This window comes from Dermacentor albipictus, chromosome 3 (assembly GCF_038994185.2).
Source record: "Dermacentor albipictus isolate Rhodes 1998 colony chromosome 3, USDA_Dalb.pri_finalv2, whole genome shotgun sequence".
Lineage (NCBI taxonomy): Eukaryota > Metazoa > Arthropoda > Arachnida > Ixodida > Ixodidae > Dermacentor > Dermacentor albipictus.
This window is the reverse complement of record NC_091823.1, coordinates 118031416-118055879: the sequence shown is the minus strand read 5'-3', so window position 1 is coordinate 118055879 and position 24464 is coordinate 118031416. Positions and strand designations below refer to the sequence as shown.

The following is a 24464-nucleotide window of genomic DNA, read 5'->3' as shown; positions in this document are numbered from 1 at the left end:
GACGTGCAAGCCCTAGCCAACAGTTCTAATAGTCACGGCCTAGATAGGACCTATAAATCTCACTAGGCACACCACGCATCACATAAAAACTATATACACGCAATTATGAAGTAAAAAAAAAAGTGGCATACGACATGGAATATATCAAGAGCGGATACCAGTCAGTTTGTAACTCCGTTAAGTTATACATGTCTTTCAAGTGACCAATCAGTTCAGCGTACTGAAATTTCGATGAAACACTGGGTCCAGTGTTTCCGTCCAATAGGCGTGTCTTTCATAATCTATGCAGTGTAATTAGGAAAAGCATATGAAATAGCACGTCTTCTCTGGAGGGTGCAATGAAGCATCGGATAGTATGCTGCTTAAAAATTAGGGCTTCTTTAAGTGTCATTTGAAGCACATCCCAGGATAATATTGCATCTTTGCAAATTATGAGCAAGGCTCTACAGTTAGTGGTACATTGCAAGGTCGACAATTCCCCGCGCTGGAGGTACAAAAACGGCTATGTTGTGCAACCAAGTTTTCAAAGGTAGCGTTTCACTTCGTAATTCAAAGAAAAATGTGGCCTTCTACGTATGAGCCTATGAGGCGAGATAATATTTTTAGGCCCTCATGTGCTGGTGGTCTTTGTCTCGTGCGTCTCTATGTGCGACAGATTGCTTGTCGTTTCTTCTTTTTTCGGGATATGGCACTCCCGACACTGCGATCATTTGCACAAATTAACGTGTTCAGCACTTTACTCAACCCATGGTTGTTTAATCCCAACATTCTGATCTATTTCGTCCGCAGGGTTTTATGCATGACGTGTACTTCGCTGCGGAATTACACTTGCTTCTGTTTCGTACTAAGTATATCTATGCAGTGTCCAGAAAACAAATGTGTAAAGATTTGATATCAATTATTTTCCTACCTGCCCTTTACCGTTCCACGATTTTTCTCTAGCCTTCCAGGACACGACGTACATCAGCGAGTCCGCCCAGATGCCTTTGTCCCCACATGTGCCGAAAATTCACTAGCAGTGTGCCGCTCTTACTTAAGCTCTCACCAACTTTGGTGAGTGAGTCCGTGCCACTACATCTGCGACAAGCAAGGGAAAAAATTCCGAGCGTTCGCAGGCACCAGCGCGCCACGCTTCATTTCTAGGAGGTTACTCGAACACTTCTCGGCACCGCCTTTAGATGGCGTAGCTTTTCCAGAACGAAGCGCGAGAGTGGAGCGTAGTTGTTGCTGGACATATTTCTAATCGTTGGCACGTATGGCGCGCCATGGATTTCGGAGGCCACACGCAGGCTTCGCTAGATCTCGCCAGTTATTAGGCATGCGAAAAGGAGGAGTCATACACAGGCCTCATGTATAACTTGCTTCAACGGTGGCAATACGTTGAGTCGCTATATTTATAAAATGCTAAACGCATTGCCGTCAACAGTCACTGCAAGATAGGTTTTACCGATTTTTTTTTTACTCGCCTTAGGTCAAAGAAGTGTTCTAACGGTTAATTCTAGCGACATACATCTTCGATGGTGATCCAGTCGCTAGTTCTTAAGTGATCCGCGCGTTCGTTTAAAATCTGTAAAAAAATGGCAGAAACGATTTAGGGGCCATTTAACGAAATCGTTAGACTAAAGATCACACTGCCTTCAGCAATTCGTCAAATGTTCGCTGACGCATAGTTTCATTCGGAGAAAGAGCGAGAGATCGCCTCAAAGAAAGTGACGAGTGATGATGATGAGTATATACAAGTGACAAACACTGGGCAAACACGGCGGTCACATGGTGTCATTATTGGCCGGAATATCCTCTCAGGAACAGTTATGTCGTAATGATGTCCTTTTTTTTAATATGGGCCTTGAAGTACCAATTAATCGTGTTTACTGCATTACACCCAAAGCCTTTTGATCGGTGAAAGTTATTTTCAGTCACAGGAGGCCATGGTAAGGAAAATAAAAATAAACGATTAACTCTGTAGTAAACTTGCGTAACAGCAGCATATTTTAAGCCCGGCTTTTCTTCTCGTAGGTACAAGTAAACACGAGGTGCGCCTCAAGGTGTGGTTCTCTCTCTAGTTTTACATAATGTCATACTTTTCAGAGCCTTACGACACTAGTGTGTTAGTAACCACGTTTACGCTGATTTAAATGGCTTTGGTGACTCGCCGCATTACACATACTCACGCTACCAAATTTTTTTGTCATACATATGTAATCTAGAACGTTAAAAAAATTAAAATATGGGGTTTAACGTGCCAAAACCACTTCCCGATTATGAGGCACGCCGTAGTGGAGGACTCCGGAAATTTTTACCACCTGAGGTTCTTTAACGTGCACCTAAATCTAAGTACACGGGTGTTTTCGCATTTCGCCCCCATCAAAATGCGGCTGCCGTGGCCGGGTTTATCTAGAACCTTGGTTGGATATTTTACATATGACCCTCAATCGCAATAAGCGTGCAGTTCTAAATTTTCTTGTGTCAGACGCAGTGCATATATCACTCATATATCACGGTAGTGTTACAGCCCAAGTAGAATCAATTAGGTACTTGGTGTAATTTATGACGGAGCTCTTATTAACACCCACACGTTGAGTACATGGCTGCAAGATCGGCATGCGATCAAAATACTGCGAAAATGGGGAACCATAGATTAGGCATGCTTAAAACGGCAAAGGGGCCCAGACGCTTTGTTTGAACGAATCATAGAATTGTCTCAATATTAAAGTAGGTCGCCTCACGAATCTTCTGGCCGCAAAAGCGTTTCGAATGCTTCAAGAATTAGCGGAGTTAAATGTAGTAATCGCGCCAACAAGCAGGTTTATGTCATATTCTGTCTTCACAAGCGCGCTGGAAGCTAAACAGGAGAGGCGGCAAGAGGGCAAAGCTCCGCCCAAAAGTTGAGCATGTCATAAATTAGAGGGCTCGCAGCGGCATGCCATGGCGGCCGGGGCCGCTCTACCTTACGGAGGAAGCCGCTCCTATCTCGGATGCCATGCAGCTACACAAAACTCGTATATAAATCAACAGTGCATATATATAGACTAAATGCATTTGTCTGTCTTTTTTGAGATCGCAGATATGTATTCGTCATTAGCTCACTTCCACATTAGCAATAGTAGTATTACTGTAAATGCTCTCGCGAGAACGAAATCAGCTAATTGCTCTTGGTGGGCTGTGCTGCTTGCGATGACGGCACTGCGAAGGCGAGAGCAAGTGACCTTTCAGTTTTTGACACGAGACTGTAAATTCGTGCTGCATGTAGTGCAAAAATATTTGACATACGTGTTCACAGGATCCTCTTTTATAGATCGGCATCGTTTTCGTACTATGTTAAAACAGTGTTTCAGGGCAACATTAATGGTACATTAAACGTACCTCCACCGTGCCCTGGAGTTCGGCTGTGGTTTATTTTCTGGGCCTTCTGCGTACTATCTTCGACCACTGATTCTCTTGGAGCAAGAAGCGTTGCGCTTGTGCTTGTGCCCACCATAATTTGTGACAAACACTGTCTTCTACCCTGAAACGAGAATTCCGCCCCTTTAGTGCGTATGAATTCCTGAGAGTGCGTATGAGCCATCATGTGAGACAAGAAGAAGTGCGCAGCAAATGCTTGGAGAGGTAAGGAAGGCGAGAGCTTTCTTGGAAATCAGTTTTTTGCAACGTCAGAAAACTAAGACTGCACCGTCTGTAATATAACATCATAGTAATACTGGACATCCCAATTAAAAAAGAGAACAGTGACTTTTTCTGTACGCTCAGAAGAGCAGGATTCCCAAGGTCCACTTTGGGATTCAGCCACAGAGATGTTTGCTTCGCTGTCCAAGCATTCCTTGCAGAATCTAAACGAATACCATCCCAAGTTCTTTTTTTTCACTTTAAATGAATTATTACTCATTCCATATAACCTTCCAGGTTTTATTTTAACAGGTAATTCTACGCTATTCAACGCTAATTATTTAGATATAAGGAATTTATGCTCCATATTATTTTGAAATAATCCACCCATTTCTTGGCCAATACCCCATTGTTGTTAGAAGCCACACTTGTGACAGGCTACAACAACAACAACAAAGCAGAATTGGCCAATCCCTCGTAGTGGGTAAGCGCCACAAGAAAGAAGCAAGCAAGCAAGCAAGCAATCGAGTGCCTGACGAGTGAGTGCAATCTGTTCCATTCGTTGTTTATTACCTTTGCTCTAAATTCTTGGAGTAGTGCGCCATCGACTAAACTATGAAGAAAAAAGTATGCACATAGGTGCCTGAGCCGGGAGATCCTAATCTTTGCTCCATCCTGAACAAACATGTTTCTCGTGTTCATGACGTTGGGCATGCGGCGTCTTTATAAGAGTGCCGCTGCTTAAAAAAATTAAATTATGCGTTGTTATGTGCCAAAATCACTTTCTGATCTTGAGACACGCCGTAGTGGAGGACTCCGGAAATTACGACCACCTGGGGTTCTTTAACGTGCACCTAAACTTAAGTACACGGTTGTTTTCGCATTTCTCGCTCATCTAAATGCGGCCGCCCTGGCCACTGCTGTTTTTTAAGCATGAAATGTTTTTAGCTTTCCTTGTCAGCGACCTTCAATTGACCTTGCGCCAAAAGCCAGAGCCGTTATCCGGGCGCTCAAATGAGAATATCCGGACAAGATACGATAACAAAACGGGATCATACGGGCGACCAGCTAAAACTTGCATCAGAGAGAACGTTTTCGAACACGCTGTGGCCTGGTAACTTTGGACCACCTTTGTACATGTGCGGTTCTCGTCATTGCTGTGCCGTTTGGCGTTCAGCTAATGTGTCGACGCTGTAATACTACGTTTGTCTGTCAGCGCATGCTGGTTGTTCGGTCACCCGCTTCATTGACCACGGACATTCCAATTTTGTTGCTGCCCAGCCGGTTAAGCATAGCACAGAATACGTTTGATGAAATCATTAGGAAACGAGATGGTCACTGCGGTGCGTTGATGCATGCACTGCTTGCTAAGCATTGACGTAAAATGTGGTCTGGAACGTCTAAAAGAAGGGCGGACAATTTTAGTGGGCAAAACAATGTTGCGTAGTCTTGTGCTGTGGTACTGACCTTCGCAAAATAATTATAATTAAACTTGATTACTTCCACCATGACACCGCTTCCCTCGCTTCATAGCGTAACCCTTTCTTTCTTTGTTCATGCCATGGGTAGCAAGCAAATATCGCGGGCGAAGTTCTTCGAGCGACGAGAATTAGTCCTACACGAAAAGTTGACAGCATTAACTTTTTCAGTATATTTTGTATTGCAAATGTACGTGTTTGCAATTAGAACAAGAAAATTGAGAAGTGCCGGTTTACAGGTAGTGGACTGAATAAGTAGCTGCAGCGCTAAACACACAACAACAGGCGGTGTGGGGTGGAGGGGGAGACTTAGGAAGGCGCAATAAAATGTTCACAAGCGTTCCGGCGTTTTGAAATAGCAAAATTCTCATTTTCATGCTGATAAAGCGATGTCTTCCGAGTTGCGTCCGTTAGTCTGAATGCGCGTAGAAATGCGTCCTATGCTAACAATATATTTGTATTAGGAAGTATTAATGAGATTTACTTGGAACAAATAGTGTTGGCGATTGAGAAGCATGATCGAGATTGGTGCAAAAAGGTTGTACATAAAACGCTTGTTACTGAACGAATTTGATAATTGCTCGTCAGAAAAAAGTTTTGTACATGGACACCAAGTGACTAGTATTATGAGCGAAATTTAGAATTTGTATTCGCCTACAATGCCACCCCGTCGACGCGAAATTTCGCGAATGAGTCCTCCGATCGTGCTTCATTTTCAAAGCTGCGTAGACTCTACTCGCTCGCCACGATGTTTCATGATTGAGTGATGAGATCCTTTCCCTGCCCCAGAGAGTTGTGGTTATATGATTTTTTGTGCATTAGAATAAGGACATTCTGGTATTTTACGTGTAAAACACAAACATCATTTTTAGCAACGCCGCAGAGGAGTACACCGGATCTATATTCACTGAGGGTGTTTAACCCGCTAGCGCCTACTCCACAAGAACTAGTACACTTGGTGAAGATAGAGATGAGATGGAAGGAGATGACGAAAACAGCGATGCTTCCGCCTGAACAGCGTATGCGGTTATTGTAGGTGAGCAAAACATGCAACAATATCCCATCAAAATGATTTCATTGCAATAGCATTATTGAGAACACCTTAGCCGCACTCGCTAGGTAGGCATCGCTGTTGCCATGCAAACTCGGTGTCAATACATGTGTGTTTGGACACTCGTGGCGGATGGCTACGGTCACTATGCCGCTCTGCCGATTTTATTACAGCCGAGCATCACAGAGACGTGAGAAGTGCACGGGCACTTTGTGCAACGAAAATGACTGCTTTAACTATTCGCACAAGGAGGAAGGACCGCGATGACAAGTGCCTTGGTCATTGAAACCCTACGCGCCCCGTGCACTAGATGTAACTGTGAAAACAGGTTCTGTAAACATGACCTGTACGTTACCACTATAACTGAATATGACACAACCTGGACTGACTATTTTATACAGGGTTAACACTTGCTATTTAGGAGGTCAGAAGTAGTACAGAAGAGAGTAGTGGACAGGAAATATTGAAAGCGAGGGAGAAATACGAAGATCAGAGAGAAGGAAAGGAAAGGACAACTACAGATTTTCCCCAGGTAGTTCAGCTTGGAGGTGCCACCACCACCACCACCACCACCACCACCACCACCACCACCACCACCATCATCATCATCATCATCATCATTCAAAAGTGATTTCAGCTTGTTCGTAATTGTCCCAGGTCAATTTGTTTCAATGTTCCCAGGTCGCCCGCTATTATCAAACAAGAACACCCCGACAGAGAGCATCTCTACATTCCTTAACAACTTCCTTGCTGACTTAACAAAAGGACTTCCGTCATTTGTACAGGATGTGCCCCACCTGCTGAGAATAATGGAGGACATTAATACTAAAGGCACGCTACCCCACAACATAATTCTCGTAACACTAGACGTCACGTCCCTGTACACCAACATTCCAATCTCCGTTGGTTTATCTTTGATAAAACAAACGCTGTCTAAGCACAATGCACAACACTCTACTGAAGAGTTCTTGTCTCTGCTTGGTTTAGTTGTAACACATAACTACTTCGAATTTGGGGAGAGTTACTACCTACATATACATGGGATAAGCATGAGTACGCCTTTTGCACCAACCTACGCGAACATATCTATGGGGATTCTAGAAACAAATTTTCTATCGCGCTGCACTGAAAAGCCCCACACATACCTACGATACATACAGGGTATAATCATTATATGGGAACATGGCGAAGACAGTCTAGATAAATATATACAAAACAGAGTGTACCTGAAGCAGTAGCCAGCCACTTCAATGAACATGGTCATATATTCGACAAAGCAAAGCTCTATATACCACAAACAAATTTCCGTTCACCTCGCGAAAGGAAATATACGGAATCATACCTCATACACCTGTTTAAATGCCTACACCCAACGGGAATTAATTTGGAACTTGGGAACTTAGAATATTTCACAGCGATAACTTAAATATGAAATTTTCATATCATCAACCAAGGCAGAAAGCACATTACGCCACCAGCTAACCTTAATTCCTTAACCTCATCTATTCCTCAATTTCGAAAACTTTTTTCCTGCCTAGCACACATTTTATTATATTCTTTCATATTTTTACGTTTATGTCAATTTTACCACCCCCTTTTCCAAAGTACACCTGCCCCCGCCCGGTTTTGCGCGCGTCACCCTCCTATTTGTCAATCCAGTTTCGCTTTCCCCCCTGATCTTTTTTTTTGCTCTTATTATATATTTTTTTGAAACACCCTCACCAACACATTCTAAAGTCCCAGACGCCAGGATGCCTTTTTCAGCGTCTCAGCTCCACAGGGTATTGCCATTCCTGTAAACCGCCGTAACGACACCTACGTTGAGCTACTGGGGCTAACGTCCTTTGAAAGACCATGCCGCTGCCTTCCAGTTACCCCATGCATTGTGCCCCAGAGTCCTTGTCGTCATCTTATACTCCTTCAATATTACTCGACGCATTTGCTGCTACGCCACTAAAGTCCCTCTTTCAACTGATGTCTTTCTGGGTCTTTTTCGTTACTCTCGCACTGACCGCCTGACCGGCTTTTGTAAAGCCACAATAGCATGCCACCAACGACACCGCCGAATGCTCCCTAACCTCTCGCTTCCCCAACAACAAACCAATGCCCCTCTTTTTCTTTTCTTGTTCCCTTTTCTTTTGGTGTCCCTTTGCTTTCTCCCTTTCTGTCTATTCTTTTCTCCCCGCCTTCCCACTCTCCGCCTCCTGTCCCCTCGTCTTGAGAAACACGCGCACAGATGTCAGGCGACAGCGCTTATTCTCTTTGAAGTCTTTCCCTTACAAACAGCCGTCACCGACAACAACCGCACGTGACATGAATGAATGAATGAATGAATTTATTTCCATAAATATGCAAGTTTATGGAGGATATAAGGAAAAGGTTACAAAAGAGCAACTTGACTAGTCCCTTTAAAACCCTTTAAAACTAACACGCCAAGGAAGACGAGGCCACCTTTGACGAAGATAGGTCCTGCTATAAAAACGTTGGCTAGCCTCTCTGAGGCATCTTATGCCTGTTTATAACCTTTAAACCACGTAACTAGCACGTAATTTTGACGTTAGACCACAAAGCAAGATTGTGCTAATTTTTATGCCATTAAAATTATATGATGGGGGTTTTACGTGCCAAAACCACTTCCTGATTATGAGGCACGCCGTAGTGGAGTACTCTCGAAATTAGGACCACGAGGGCCACCAATTGGTCCAGGGGTTCGTCAAGTTTAACCTAAACCTAAGTACACTGATGTTCTCGTATTTCGACTCCATCCAAATGCGGCTGCTGTGGCTGGGATTCGATCTCGCGACCTCGTGCTTAGCAGCCCAACACCATAGTCATAAGAAACCACAGCCTGTCATCCACTGTTGTTAGTGAGTGAATGATTGTAGCAGTAACTGGTTATACGGCTGCCATGTCGTGCTGAACTGTCAAGCTATTTCACGGTGTTCACAAACACTATTAAAGGTGAATTAACCACTGATACGTTTGCATAGATGAAGGTGTATGGAAAATTGTGAATAATGAAGACGAGAACGTTTCATATATTTATTATTTCAATAACGGCAATGTAATCATTTATTTACACGTGTCCTTCACACATTCATGCGCAAGGGCAGAAAAATTAGTTACTGGAACCTATTTTCTGTATGAGACATTTCCCTAGAGCATCATACTTGATGAGATTGTTTCACATTATGGCCTGAAGAACACAGAGGTGTTCACGGTGAATGATTCAAGGCGTTTCTCAGTGCTTACTTTTGTAGCTTGGTAATGATGCATGAGCCGATTCTTACTTATCCCTCCATAGATCTGTGCTGAATGGCGCTGGCTTTTACGAAAAGAACAACCTTGCGGCTATGAGAAAGGCTCTCAACGCCTTACCTGTCACCATGTTCCTGTTTGCGGCTCTGGCGCCCGGTGACGCCCTGCCCTCCACCTGCCGTCCCGAGTACCAGAACCTACCGGGTGGCCTGGTGCACACGGCCTGCAAGCCTCCCAACCCAAACTGCGCCTTCATCTCGACGGGGCTCAGCGCGGCTGAGAAGGCCGAAGTGCTTAAGGCACACAACGACTACCGATCCCAGGTTGCCCAAGGACGACTGCCCGGGTTTCCCAGTGCTACCAATATGTACCGCTTGGTATGCGTCGACGAGTGTTAAGCACCGATTGTGACGAGGATTTGCTTGGGCTTTCATGATATTTCGGTTATCAGCAGTAGGTAGTTCAGAGAAGAAGCAATATGATAGGCGACCCTAATCTTTGGCTTAGGTGTCTCCTAGTGGCACTCGCAAGCCTCGGCGTTGGTGTTAAATAGGTTAACTTTAGGCGAACGCAGCGCACGAACTGAGCTCGGAGGCAACCGTGTTCCATTAATTAGCCGACTCAAAACTACGCCCCTTTCTAGTGTTTGATGTTATTAGTGACGTCACTACTTCTGCTTTCTACTTCCGGCTTTCCAGGAATTTCGACAAAGTTGTGCGCACGTAGATGGTCGCTAAAGTGTACGCTGCTGTGCTTCGGTGTGCGGTAATCAGTGCTCTTTAATCAACTTTAATTTTTCCAGACACTTCAGCAACTCAACATGTAGCTAAACTTATGCTCTGAAATCATAGCTACGACGAAACCCATTAATTTTATACTGTACAATTGATATTATATTTTTTCGTTTTATATTGAATTTTGTGTCCGTTTTCTCATTGATTTACAATTAATTCTGATTATTAGAGAGACTTCAGTAACTCAACTTCTTACTAAACTTATCTGATATATCTATAATGAAACTCATGAATTGGTTCTGTTCATACTATCTTTTTTTTTCTGATTCATTTCGAATTTCCTCCTCGGTCTTCTCTGGAGGAGAACCGAAATTAGTGCACAAAAAACAAGAGCTCCACTCGATGCTCGTGCCACTAGAAAATCGTGATTTGACTCGCTGAAGGGAACAAAATTGCTTATTCCGAGCGCCGTTTGGTTCTATAATACAACTTAAGGCATAGCCTCTCAATGGGCCACTTCCGTTATATGTAATACGGAGATTATTGATAAAGACGTCTGCATTGAGTAGCAATCGTTCCCTTACGGTTATGGTAGTATATTTTTTGTGTTCGACACAGGTGAATCCAAAATTGCAGCATTACGACACACACACACACACAGACGCAAACATATATATATATATATATATATATATATATATATATATATATATATATATATATATATATATATATATATATATATATATATATATATATATATATATATGTATATACACTCAAGAACAGGCAATGTATCCTTTCTACCCTACACACACGAAGACTTTCTAAAACAATCAAGCTTTCTTGAGTTCAGCAGTGATTGTATGCAAGAACGTCATCCCACGTACACGCACTTTACTTTAAAGATGGGGTATCTCAGTACAGTTGTGGTCTCACTGGCATTTTTCGCCACAACTATAAACATAACATTGCTTGTGCCATTGTTATTTGCATAGTTCCTGTTGTAGATTTCTCCAGCTTCACTAAGTTACTCTGTCATTATTTTATTTATGCTTGTACACGAATACTAACAATGTGGATTTAAGTAGCTTACGAACACTTGTTAACTCAAAGGTTACAATTTTTCACTCCAGAAGTGGGACGATGAGCTAGCTGAGGTGGCCCAGGCATTCACGGACCAGTGCGACAACAATCACGATAAACCAGACCAGCGAATGACTAGTAAGTCAACAAACCGGACGTCATTTTAAGTGATAACAAAATAACAGAGTGAAAAACAGGCATCGGTGTGATGTTAGTGAGAAGGTCGCAGGGCACAAGCACCAGAAAATGTGGTTCATGGCTTCTAGCCTGCCTGGACGTAAATGGGAAAGAGACGAATTCGGCAAGAGATCGAAAACTGCCTAAATATTCAATAAAACGTTCAACTCTATACACAGAATGCAATATTCTGTGTATCTACTATACGTACACTGCCTGAACTGAAAAAAAATAACACGCTCATATTATGTAAACAAATAAATAATATTGGGCAAGAACTCATAAGCCATCATCTTAAGGTACAATAAAATTGCACCACTAGAAGAAAAGTGAGCTAAAAAGCGTTCGGGATTTACAATCGAAATATTACACTTTTCCTGTATGTGGTCCAATCGCACATTCAAGAAAAAGATAAAGCAATACAGTTTCCTGAAAAGAAAAAAAATATAGTCTTATCCGAAGAAGATAAATGCGGACTTCACTAATTGTGAATGGTGGAGTAGAGCAATTTGGCATGCCAAACACTGTATTATGCCGAGATTCTTTGGGTTGACTTCCACAGTTCTCTATGATGGTCCTCATGCCTTTATTGTCATGCACATGCGCACACACAAATATACATACACAAATTCGCAATAATAACCGAGCAGTCATACGCGAGGTGTTGCAGTAATGGCGCGCAACATTCCCATACTATGACGCTAACTTGCGGTCTGCAACGCCGCTATCCTGCGTGTGCTTTCACAAGGCTATGTTGTCGAGAATAAGCTGGCTTCCTCTGATATAACTCATTAGACCTGCCTGGAGGTTCGGCTCCTTGGGTAAAGGGACATACACTTTTAGGGTTGCTTAAGGAGATCGGATTATTAGTATACTTCTGTAGAAAGCGTGCTTGAGTACACTGTTACTCTCGGCCGCATTACGTTGAATTGCGATGAAATTGGCTCGAAGCGAACAATAAGTTGTGTCTTAGTTAGAGGCAACTACGATGCCTATGGCAACGCAGAATGAAGCGGAATAAAACAAGAAGTGAAAAAAAAATAACGATTGAGGGGTAATTCGCTTTCTACAAGAAAAATTTTCCCAGAGCTCCATATGGACGAAGTGAAACAGTATTCTTCTACGTTTATTATAAATCACGACAAGCCAATGTTCTCACTTTGTTGAGGATTCACTGAAAAAATATTGCCAACGATATGTGCACTACGCAAAAAATGAAACGGCGAAGGGTAACTAAAACTGCAGCTTTACAGGACAATACTGACGTTCATTTATTCGGAAGCATTCGTTAGCTCAGCTTATTCACATTGCTTTAGGTAGGTAGGCTCTTGTCTGGCGTCATTTTGAGCTTCCTTATTGAACTTGAATTCAACTGTCCAATGGAGCAATCCAACCGCGGCTCCCAACAAAGCAACCATTAGGCTCTAACCACTAGGCGACGACTGCTTTTCCTTTTATTAAGCCATGATCAGGCACATGCTCTTCTCGTGCCAGCGCGTGCAATGCCTTCAGATGTCTGGCGCACGCACTATGTCACACGCGGATGTTGCTGTTTCCATTAGGACACAGACTCGGGCAGAAAACGGGTGAACTATTCAAGGTTGGAACTGTATCAACCTTAGTACTTGCTTATAAAAGGGACACCGTGCCATTATTTTCTCATGTTTGTTATCGCTTTCAGATGCTTTGTTAGACCCCACCGCCTTCCAGATCAACCGGAGACGTAAAAAAAAAGCAAGCTATAAACTTTGTTAGCCGGAAGACAAAGTCAGCTGTCGTGACGCACGCGCTTGTGTCACAAGCGCGTGCCCACACGTCCAATTTCTTAACCTACACAAGGATTTTGCTTGATCTGTTGAGGTTTCGGAGAACGTCAAGTAATATGCTATCTAGCTGGCTGCATGCGAAAAATAATAATTAAAATGCTTCGCATAACCTTGATTCTAGCAGTTGGTGAGTGTGCATCAATTCTGCCAGTCAATAGCTCAGCAATTATGTCTTCTGTAGTAGCTATATTTCGATCCATATTCTGCATGTTGCAACAGCCCGTATATATATATATATATATATATATATATATATATATATATATATATATATATATATATATATATATATATATATATATATATATATATATATATGTATATAGCAATCATGGTGGCAATCGATAAATTGGCTAAACGAACCTCGCGAGTGGTCAAGTGGTTGTTTTTGTACTCACTGGTATTACCATTGCACGCCCTTTTTTTGACGTACCTGTGTTGCATCTGTGACCAACGCAGCCAAGTTTCCCAAAGTGGGTCAGAACATCGCCTGGAATTACGAGTCGACGGACACTCCAGCTGTGGACAGTGCCGGTCGCGTGAAGGATTGGTTCGACGAGTACAAGGACTTCAGTCCTGGCAACGTTGAACCCTTCAGCGTTAGCGCTGGGCGTGTAGTCACTCATTTTACGCAGGTAGGCTTTTTTTTTCTTTGCACTGGCGAGTCAGTTCAATTGCTATAATGCGTAATGGTAATAATTGTTTAAGATCAACATTTCGCAATGCTAGTAGTTCAGTCGCCGTAGTATAAGCCTTCTAAAGGAGCTCGTTCGTACATCTTTCAGTTTATTGCACTGGAATCCTTGTACAAGGGACCATAAGACAGGACATGAACGAACATATGGGCATGTGTTCGTAGTGTCCATTTCTTATTGTGTGTTGTGTAATTATTCACACACAGTATACCGAACGACGACGTTGTGTAGTGTGACCTCACTGATGGTCTTCTTCTACTAGCAGTGGTGGCAAGAGTTCGAGTGATCCATTGAAGAAATGTTCCTTCACTTGATTGAATAACATTTCAAGGATTTCTATTTGAGGCTTCCTTTTGTAAGACAACTTTATTCTATAAATAACTTAGTGCGGGAAGTACTAAGCCGAATCAAATAAGAGAATGTTACATTGAATATTATCAAATCATTGGGTTTTCAAATTAGTGGAATTTGTTTAGAGAAAGGCGCAAGGGTCGGCATGACATATAGCGGGCTCTTGACTGCTATTGGGCACGTGGGAAACGGGTAGAGAGTTAAGGGGGTGGTGAGCGATGACGAAGAGAAGGACGTGCGTAATGCAAGCGCAATACGTTGCGGTATTTCTGAAGCCGTTGGTGCAGCTCAATGCCTTGCAAGCAATGCTGCATGCCCTTTATAATAACAGCTGGGCTTTTTTCGACAGACGACGTACTAAACAATGTCGTAAGGTATTGCTCTGCTAGCACCGTGTGTAATTGAACAGGCCAGTTCCTGCCGCCCTACCGCCTTCATAGGACCGAAAGTAAACACGTGAGAAAATGTTTCTGACCCATGACAGTGTTCACAAACTTACCAGTGTCCCTGCAACCAGTGTGCTGCTTTTAGCGCTTGATGAACTTGACATAAAAGGTGCTCTGGTAGACAATAATTGTTTCATGAGCCCCACCAGCGCAAATCCTTCTCGCGTTGGCTTGATTGGGTGTTGTGTTGAAAAGTACAATTTCGCATTACACAACTAGGAAGGGCGTTTGTGTCAGTTCGCGATAAAGAATTACATCATTTACAAGCATCGTACGTCTATTTTTGTTTCGGCCTCTGCCTTATGATTTTCGACCATGGTATAAAACGCAGTCGATAATTGAAAGGGGATATTGTGGCCATCTGTGGCAAAAGACTGGGAGCTCTGTAATTTACCGGAGTTCCGATGTTAGACATGCGTTGCTTCATTGCGCATTCAATAGCTTGCAGAGCTGGATGGTATCGCCGAACAACGTCATTGCCTGAGATAGCTATCAGGAAAGAAACAAAAAAGCGAACTGGCCCCCACACAGCTAAATGTTCTGCGGCAGTAGAGTTTGGCCTATAGTTAGTGTAAATCTTCGATCGACGGTGTGTTACGGTTCGATGTAAGCCGCGGTAAACCAGATGGCGTAGCCGATTCACTGGTATAGACATTTGCTGTGCTGTCTTGCATTGTAGAAATGTGAAACAGGTTAAGCTGCTCGTCAAGAGAACTGAAGTATGACTAGAGTTCCAGACATCATCTGCGAAATTGTTCTGGGAATACTGTCAGGAAATTGTCTTGAAAGTAGAATCACCTCATCTTTCCATACAGTTCGTAAAATGGTGTAGACAACATGCGTGGCAGTATGTGATCGCTAAGCATGCGTCTGCGAGCTCGACAAACAAAGGTACATTCGATGAGGCTCACAGTACATACTTGAACTTCCAGGACAAGCTCAAGCTTGCTCGGTTGGTTGGTGCGCGCAAATGTTAACCATGAATGTTATCGAGCCTGAGCCGACAGACAGTTCGTTCGCGTGCTTGAGAGCATCAGCATGCTGCACTGTTTATAGACAGCGAGTACTGTTTGGTGCAGTTACAGTAGACGCGATTCCAAAAGTCTCCAATTAGTGCCTGAAACAATGTGAAAGACGTGAACTGGCCTGGTTTAGCTCTGACCTCGGTACGATAATGCATTTCTACGACGACAGTCCTCTGTACACCTGCACCAAGTAGTCTCCGGTATGTTACAACAGGGATCCCTGCTGCACAAGGAATATTTAGATCTCATTTGATTTAACGTAACTGGAAGCGCGGCACATTTTGATATTGGTAGCTGGAGGTCATTATGCCGCAGATACAAGCCTGATGGCTGTTTTTGTGACTGTAGATTGCAGTCGAGCACACATTTAAGGACGAGCAGCTCCTTATGCCCGCGCATATCTTACGCATATCACCAATTTTCATTATGTCAGGGAGTTCATACGCATTGTTCAGTCAGTGACAATCAAGGCAAACAGTGTTAAAGCAATCTTAAAACGTATCCAGAATCGCACATAGTTGGATGTCGTTGCTGGCACCCTTAGTATCCCTGAAAACATACACCGCTAACTAACGGTGACTGTTATTAAGTTCATTAGTGGGGACCGAATTAAGAACATCGCCAATGGAAGACTGGCTCTCCAAAACCATGCATAAAATGAAAAAAAAAAATAAATATAATTACCCTCGAAGAGGTAATCTCGACAACATTCTTTCGCGCACTTTGCTGATACAGCTGGTTAAAGAAATTCTTTTATGGGCCGTGTCGCAGTCTTTCATATATTGTTTGGGCGTCTAAATAGTTTATGGGGTAACAGTTACAACTAAAATGACGGTGTTTGCAGCTTCGCAAACCATGTTGCAAAAAAAAAGGAAATCCGGGAAGGAGAGTCATAGGAAGCAAAAGGCTAGTAGATTTCCATAGACGGTTTACATGGTACATTATGCAGAACGTCGAACTCGATGAGATGCGTTCCCGCCATATGTTTTTTTCACGTAAAGGCTTAGGCTTGACGTCCAACTCCGAAGCACTTTCTTCGCACAGGTCGGTGCCAGCGGTGCAAGGACAGCGAGCAAATACAAAAGAACACTTTTACAAATAACAGTAGCGTCTATTGTAAATCAGAGGTCGTACAGGAATACAGCGTGGTAGGGACCGATACGTTTGCCAGCGTCGTACGGAGAACAGGGGCAGGAAACGACAAAGGAGAGCAACAAGACATATAACTGCGGCTCTTTCGTCATGAATGGCGTACTTCTTCCCTAAGTTCTCCGGGCGGCGACACTTTGCCGCCCTTGACTTGCACTTTTGCTCGATACCATGGGGACGGGGCCCCGGCACCACTTGATGGCCTGCGTTTGAGACTCATTCTCAAGAGTTACAATTGTTGAGAGGCTCGGACTGTAAATGGACAAGCCTGCTGGATTTCGACACGGAAACAGGAATCCGCGTTCTTTGCTTCCCCGACGCACGAAGGAGCGCGGTAAAATAAGAAATTCTATCATTTCCAGCAATCCCTCATTCGATTTGGCTGCTTAGTCATGGCGGCATCCTATTTAAAACATGCAGGCATTTTTGAGAGATACCATTCCACATGTCAGCCTTTGTCCCTTTCGAAATCCGCAGAAAAATTAATGCTTTCAACGTTTCGGAATATTTCCTATTTGCTCTCGAAAAGTTGCAAACAAGAGAAAATTACTTGGAACCTGTGACCTGTGACGATGGAACCTGTGACCAGCACCTGTACACTGCTACGAAATTGTTAAAGATCAATTTGTACTCACTTATGGTGAAACATTTCAATGCTCTGTGTAACACCTACATCCAAAGGTGCCCTGCAATGACAAAGACCCTTTTGCATAATGACCGTCTACATTAGGGTTCGCATTAGTTATGGTTGCGTTATTAGTTGATTGCTCTTAAAGGTGTGCCCACCCAGACATTGTTGCCAGAAATTGTGGGATTACTCCCTTTCAAATAGTTTCTTTTGTCACCTCAAAATTTATTAAATGAGGAGCTGTGTAACGTATAATTTGATTCCAACCACCCGATGTGAAATTCACGTAAACACGGACGCCAGCGTATAGGGCGCTGACGCGCAGTGTTGTTTCTACTGTCCAATTAAGCGCTTTCCGCAAATATACAGTTACTTTTGCTTGCTTGGAAGGCAACTGACACAGTCGATTTTGACAGGTTTTCTTATATTACGGACCAAGAAGAACCTTTCAATGCAAGGAACTGGAGGTAATGTCCATGGGTCCGAGATGCCACAGTGAAATTATACAACCCAGATAAGAAGGACGGTGCCTGCGGCTGCGATTGTCCTCTTCCGCTTGCTTAGCTCGCGGGGACTGGTCAAAAATGACGCTAAATCAGAACCTTGAAAGGGCTGACAACCGAATTCGATGTTGCCGAAACATTTTTCATCAATCGAGGAGGGCTTGTGGAAACTTGAAACAGCAACAGATTAGAGACAGAGATAAAAATCATCAGCTTCTACCAGTTTCATAGCCACCCGTCTTCGCTGCTAGCTCAGCTCACAATAAACAAGTCTAAAATACGGTAAGAAAATTCACCTACGATTGCGGTATTCCCTAATGCGAAGCTTGAGCGCAGCTACAGATGTGTTTTCATTTCGCTATGTATTGGCTGGCGCCGACGATCTGTCTTACGCGGCACGTTGCAGACTGAGCGAAATGTGGTGCGACTGCTGCGCTAACTTACAGATCGCGAGAGGCGGCATGTGGGCGCGATTCACAGCAGCCGCCGCAAACAGACCTTCGCTCATGCAGCGCGTTGTTTCCATACAGACGACGCACGCTACTATGGGGCCATCTCGTGGCCATGTTCGCCGCGAAGCACTACGCTTGTTTTCGTGCGGCACTACGCTTTTCTTCTCAAGCTTTCGCAATTACCACTTCCTCCGCTTTCCTTCTCGCAGTCTCTTCGCTATTGCCATCTCTCATTTCCCTCTGCGCTCCCCGTTCGCTTTCATTCTTCGCTGTGTTCGCTCGCGCGGCTACGAGGGACAACACCGACACTCGCCGCTGGAACGGGCGCGTAAGAGCGGCGCTCCAAAACAAAACCGTTCACGAAACACGTCACTTCAATGCTCAAGCACTAGATTCCTGAAAAACGAGCTTTTCACTTTGTTTTGCGTAACTGCAGGTTACATGGGCAGAAACGCGGTATCTAGGCTGTGGTTACACGCACTACAAGCTTCACCAGGACGCCGAGCCGAGCGTCCCGTTTAAGAAGCTCTACGCTTGCCATTATGCACCAGGGTAAGTTATCAATCTCTTGGTTAAACATCCTCGCTTATTTACTTTGGTTCAGAGCAATTTTCAGAAGGTTGGGAGAAATGTTTCATGTAACAATGAATGAAGCTAATCTTTACCTTTAGAACTTCAAGCAGGTTCATTTGCAGCGTTGGCTCCGGAAACTATTTACTGTCATTACAGCGTTTGCAAAGACATTAAAACTAGAATAAAATAATTTTGTCAATACATAAGTGTGCACTAGTAATAAGTAAACACAGCAGGAAATAGTAACCACTTCTGTGCAATACACTTGAACAGTTCAAATCAAAATAACATTCCATCTTTAGACGATCATGGCACATCCGAGCTAGTGGAAACCGCAAATAGGGAGAGGCTAAGCATAATACGCAAGCAAAATTTGTATCTTAAAGAATGATTATATCATGGGATCAAACTTCAAGCACTTTACGCCGAGTGCCCCTGTCTTTTAGTATAGGTATAGGAAATTCATGTTTCACTCTGTAGATATATGTGCAGTCATGAATACAAAATAGGAACTAGACAGCAAGATGACGTATTTTTGCAGGGACAATAATGGAGACTAACGTTATCTTTGCGGCAACAAAATATTCACTTGTGCGCGGGGAGATGACGCTGATGGAAAAATGGACATGTTCGACCGCTGTTTGTATTGACACATAGTCATTATTAATCGTTTTCTTTATAAGAACAGCCTTTTTGCCCAACCTATATTCTGAATTCAACTTGTTAAATAGAGTTGCTGCAAGAAAATGCCACTGATAGTGATCGCGTAAAGGTGGTTGTAACCGGAGCTCGAGCCTAAACCAGTTATGTTCACTCTATGTAAGAAATTACAGGTTTTGTTTGAGTCCCTATATTGAGGAATTCGACAAGCTTAGAGCGCCGCCATGAAGCCCTCCTTACGCAGGTAGATCAAAGCAGCGCTTGTTAAACGACATTGTGGTTGCCGAATTTGTGTAATTGAACTTAATTTAAACAATACATCACGTTCGGAGTGTATGGTTATTAAGGCATCGTTTTATTTTCTTACAATACGGTACATGAGGCGTGCTCATTCATGAGAGAAGGGGAACCCAAGGGCTCGATTTTGTCAATCATGACCATATAAAGCCAACAGACAATGAAGCCACGGAAAGCATTCGGGAAATTAGGTGTCATTTAAATTGAAATGTAGAAAATAATAAAATAATCTGAAAGTCCAGGCGCACTGTATCATTTTTAAATCAGTATTTGTGAAAACTTCATTTTCTTTGCTGAAAACATGATTGAAGTATAATTTATTTTTACGAGCTATTTATGTCATGAGAATCTGCAATGCGATATTTTGCAGAGTAATTATGAGGTGGCCTCAACTGGTTAAGAGCACGCATGTGAAGATCATCAAGGTGCATTTAATTATGTGATTGAGAGCTAAGTGATTACATCACTGATGAAATGGAAACCTTGTTTTGATTCATATGTCCATATTCCGTTCCATTAGGTTTGCTAATGAAGCCGATCATAATTACTGGTGAGAGCTGTCTCTCATTCGTTTATAGCACAACCTATATATATAGTGGGAAATGCCTCTTGATGAGGTGAACGCATAATTTGTCGTGTATTGTTACGTCCGGAAAAATAAAATGCGACATTCCAAATGATAGTACGGATTGTTCTGAAAAGCGCAAACAAAATGTTTGGCATATCATTTAAAAAAAATATATCAAAGCGCTTATGTGAGCCATAATGGAATGGAAAACTGACACTTGTGATAACAAATTAAGTGACAGATCCTTCCTCTCTGAATCTACAATGTGTTGAATGATTCTGCAGCTCGTTAGTTGCCTGTTTCTGTGTTGATTGCACTTGGTAGCGGCACAGGCTTGTGAGCCGAGAACTGGTGGTCTCTCTGCGAAACTGGGTCAGTACGTAGCTGCATATTTCAAAAGATGCTGACTGTATCACATTATTTGCGCGAAATGGCCTGTCACGTACACGTAACCATGCATGATAAGGTTCACTATTTAATTTGGGCGCCGAGGCTGGTTGACCAACATCCCAGGCGTCCTGGGCTGGGCTAGCAGATATCTTAGGCACGCCGTGACGATTGTATTCGCTATTTTACTTGCCATCTTGCAGTGGAAACATTATCGGTACGTCCATGTACAAGAGAGGAACAGTTTGCAGCGCATGCCCAGAAGAAACAACGTGTGATGCTGCCAATGGCCTGTGCGTAAGTCGAACTCAAATCATGAGCTATAAATCTAGACACATTGGCAGCTTTCTCTGCCTTGAACCGATGAGCGTATATGCCAAAGACCCCCCGTGTCTGAAAGGCTTTAAATAAAGTTCAATGTGAGGAATTCTTGGCAGTCGCAACGTAGTTTCGTTAACACTAAACCAATATTCCAGTCATTTTCGGTGAAACAAAAGAGAAATCAAATTTATTTATTTATTTATTTATTTATTTATTTATTACTGCGATTGAAATTATATGGCCATTCCAGGCGCATTTCGTCTGCCGTCGTCGTCGGTGTCGCCGTGATGTTCCGTGTAATACCATGTGCGATAACATCGTCGCCGCGGTCCGATTGCTGTATGTACGAGAGAAAGCGTGCGAGGCTAAGCCTACGTTGGTGGCTGAATGGGCGAATCTCGCGCGCGCAGTGGAAGAGGGGAGGTAGTGCGCTGTCTGCGACTGCACGCGCCGTGCCGACGGAAGGGGGCAGGGAGGGGGGACGTTCTACTTCGACTGCTTCGGCGTTTCGCGCGACCGCGTAGGCACTATCTTGAAATCGACCTGCGATGGGGAAAGAGTGCGCCAGGTGCTGATAGTTTTGTGGGGGTTGAGCTCTCGCTGCCGCTTAGTTCGCGTTGAAGCGAGAGGCAGCATGAAAGCCAATTCGGTCGCTGCCGCTGCCGCACTTCCTCACTCCAGCGTTTTGACAGCGAGTGTGCGCGGTGGTGGAGGAAAATGTGTTGATGTTTGCTTGCTCTACGTGTGACACCACGCCTGTTAAGTTATTTAGTAGGTGATTGTTTACAAGGCTATACGGCCGACAAATCTAATATACTTAATATGTGTAGATGCCTACTATTTTGCTATCGCAATGGATGCTTTGCCATCCGGGTGAAACTGCGACGTTTTTCGTCTGTGCTGACTGCGGGAACTAGAGCTAGGTGATTATGCATGTGTTTGCACTTTTGTTACGTTCAGCTAGTGTGCATCTTTCAGCTTTGTTGCCGCTTGCATCGTGTGTACTTACTTCATGGTCTTGCGAGCGCTAATAAAGATCTGTTAACTCCGTGGTTCCCTTGAATCGCTTTGTCTACTGGATTTGTGTTTGACGGCTGCTTCTAAAAATTCTATTTAACAGTTTGGCGCTTTCTACAGGACTCCGTCTATAGAGAATTGTTCATAGCTGCGGCTTGCGGAAAGACGATGAATTTTTTTCAGAGCCGGTGGAAGACAGGAATAAATGGAAAAAAAAGGCGTTAAGGGCTGTTGAATGGTCGTGATCCCGTCTCGGCGTATCTGATTGTGTCAAAAAAGAAAAAAAAACACCAGAATAGAAAAAAAGACACAAAGGACGTTATCTTTCTTGTCATGGATAAGCAGGGTATATTTGTTCACTCGTTCAAAGGCGCCTAAAATAATTTGATGATTGCACAAGGCAACTGTAAAATTAAACATCACTGCAATTTATTTGATGCGTTGTGGCGGGAAGAGGATTCTACTGACTAGATGTGAAACACTATAGGGAATCAATAGTGACCGATATTTCAGCATCACACTTCTAGAGCAGCACCACAGTTCGTCAGAAGAGTTCCTTTATTGTCGTTTTGCTGTGCATTACCGTGTCAGCGTCACTGGAAACCTGCTTGGGAAGGCACCTCCAGTTCCTTTACTTCATAAGCACGAGTACTTTACATAAGCACGGATAGGTTATGGTAGCGTACTTTGCCTTTGTTTGAATTCAGGGAAAAAAAAGGCACGAAAAGGTGTAGGTATTGGGTTTACTCAAGCTAAAACTGGAAACATTAAAAGTGACAATAATAATTACAAACACTATACCGAGAACGGCGAGTAAATAGACTGTCTGGTTACTAGAGGTCATGAAGCATAAAAAGACAGCCCGTTGTGTTCTCTGATTTAATTTGTTATGTCACTGGATCTATGTATCCTGCAATATTTATTTTTTTTTTGGTTAAAGCTCTTTTAAATAACCTATGGAGCCACAAGGTACCCTCTACATACTTGCCCCTTAAAAAAAACTGCCAAAATAATACCTTAAGTGTACCAGCTACGAACAATTGGGTGTGTAAATAGTGATCTGTAAACGTGTTTGTGTGCTGTGTAAAAATTTCATGTGTCATCGGGACATGTTCAAGGCACAGTGACAAAAAAAGCATCTAAAGCTACGGTTAGCAGTGCACCCTAATATGCAAGTCTAGGCATTAACACATAAATGTGCAACCATTCGCGTTGGTCAAATTAAATGACCACACTCCGCTATCTTCGATTCATAGCTCGTTGAAAACATTTGAGGGTCTAGCGTACGTGTCCATAAACAACACGAGCTTTTCTTCCTGCAGCACACACCGGGCGATTCGGACGGCCTTAGCGAATCGGGCAGTGGTGGCGGTGGCGCCGCTTCACTGTGGTGGATACTGGCGTTAATCGGCCTGGGCCTCATTGCTGCCGTAATTGGAGGCGCAGGATTCCTTTACGTGCGATCGACCGCTGCCGCTCCGGTTGATGCCAACTGAGAGCCGTGCCCGCGTGCAGAGGATATTGCAAGAGTCTAGGACATATCGAGGAAGCGATGCATCTAAAATTATGCGCATGTGTCTTCTAGGTAAATTTCTTTTGGCTTCTGCACTCGATGTATTGAAACTATTGCGCTTCGAAACCATTGCGTTTGATTGTCATATGTCTGTAAATAAACAATGTGCTTCTCTTTGCTTGCGGCTGCTAGTGACGCTGGTTTTCTATGCCGCTCGAACCTGTTTGTGGCCGCACATTGCCTCAAGGACAAAATGAATTTCAACATTCTTGTTGAATCCCAAGTAAACAGCGATGCAGCTGATCGCTTAGAAAAAATGAAAGCATTTTCAATTATTGGAGCTTGGTTGATTTTTGAAAAATTCAGTTTTAATTTGAAATGAGACGTTTTTTGTGACAACAGTTGGCCAGAAGAAACTTTATTCTACCGTCACTACAAACGTCTTTACTGTGCATGAGGTCTAGCAGCCTGTTTTCTTAGCGACCATCGTCATATCGCACCACTAGTGATGACCACCATGACAACCTAATTGTACCAAAGAAGGTCTCTCCACTTGACGTTGTGCTATTTCACTATTTTCAACTGTTTTCGCGTCCTGCATTACACTACGACAATGTAATGGCGTTATACATAGCTGGTTTCGCTCTTAAACTCGAAATTAATATT

General features: G+C 43.3%; 1 protein-coding gene across 1 annotated transcript; it reads left to right on the top strand.

The window, feature by feature from the left end:
* Positions 1 to 4089: 4089 nt before the first annotated feature.
* On the top strand, positions 4090 to 23976 carry LOC135915610 (scoloptoxin SSD43-like). Its single transcript, XM_070536685.1, has 7 exons — positions 4090 to 4142; positions 9437 to 9767; positions 11261 to 11348; positions 13673 to 13848; positions 18899 to 19014; positions 21151 to 21244; positions 23608 to 23976. The coding sequence occupies exons 2-7, from the start codon at positions 9486 to 9488 to the stop codon at positions 23779 to 23781; spliced, it is 930 nt and encodes a 309-aa protein (XP_070392786.1). The 5' UTR covers positions 4090 to 4142; positions 9437 to 9485; the 3' UTR covers positions 23782 to 23976.
* The last annotated feature ends 488 nt before the right edge of the window (positions 23977 to 24464 follow it).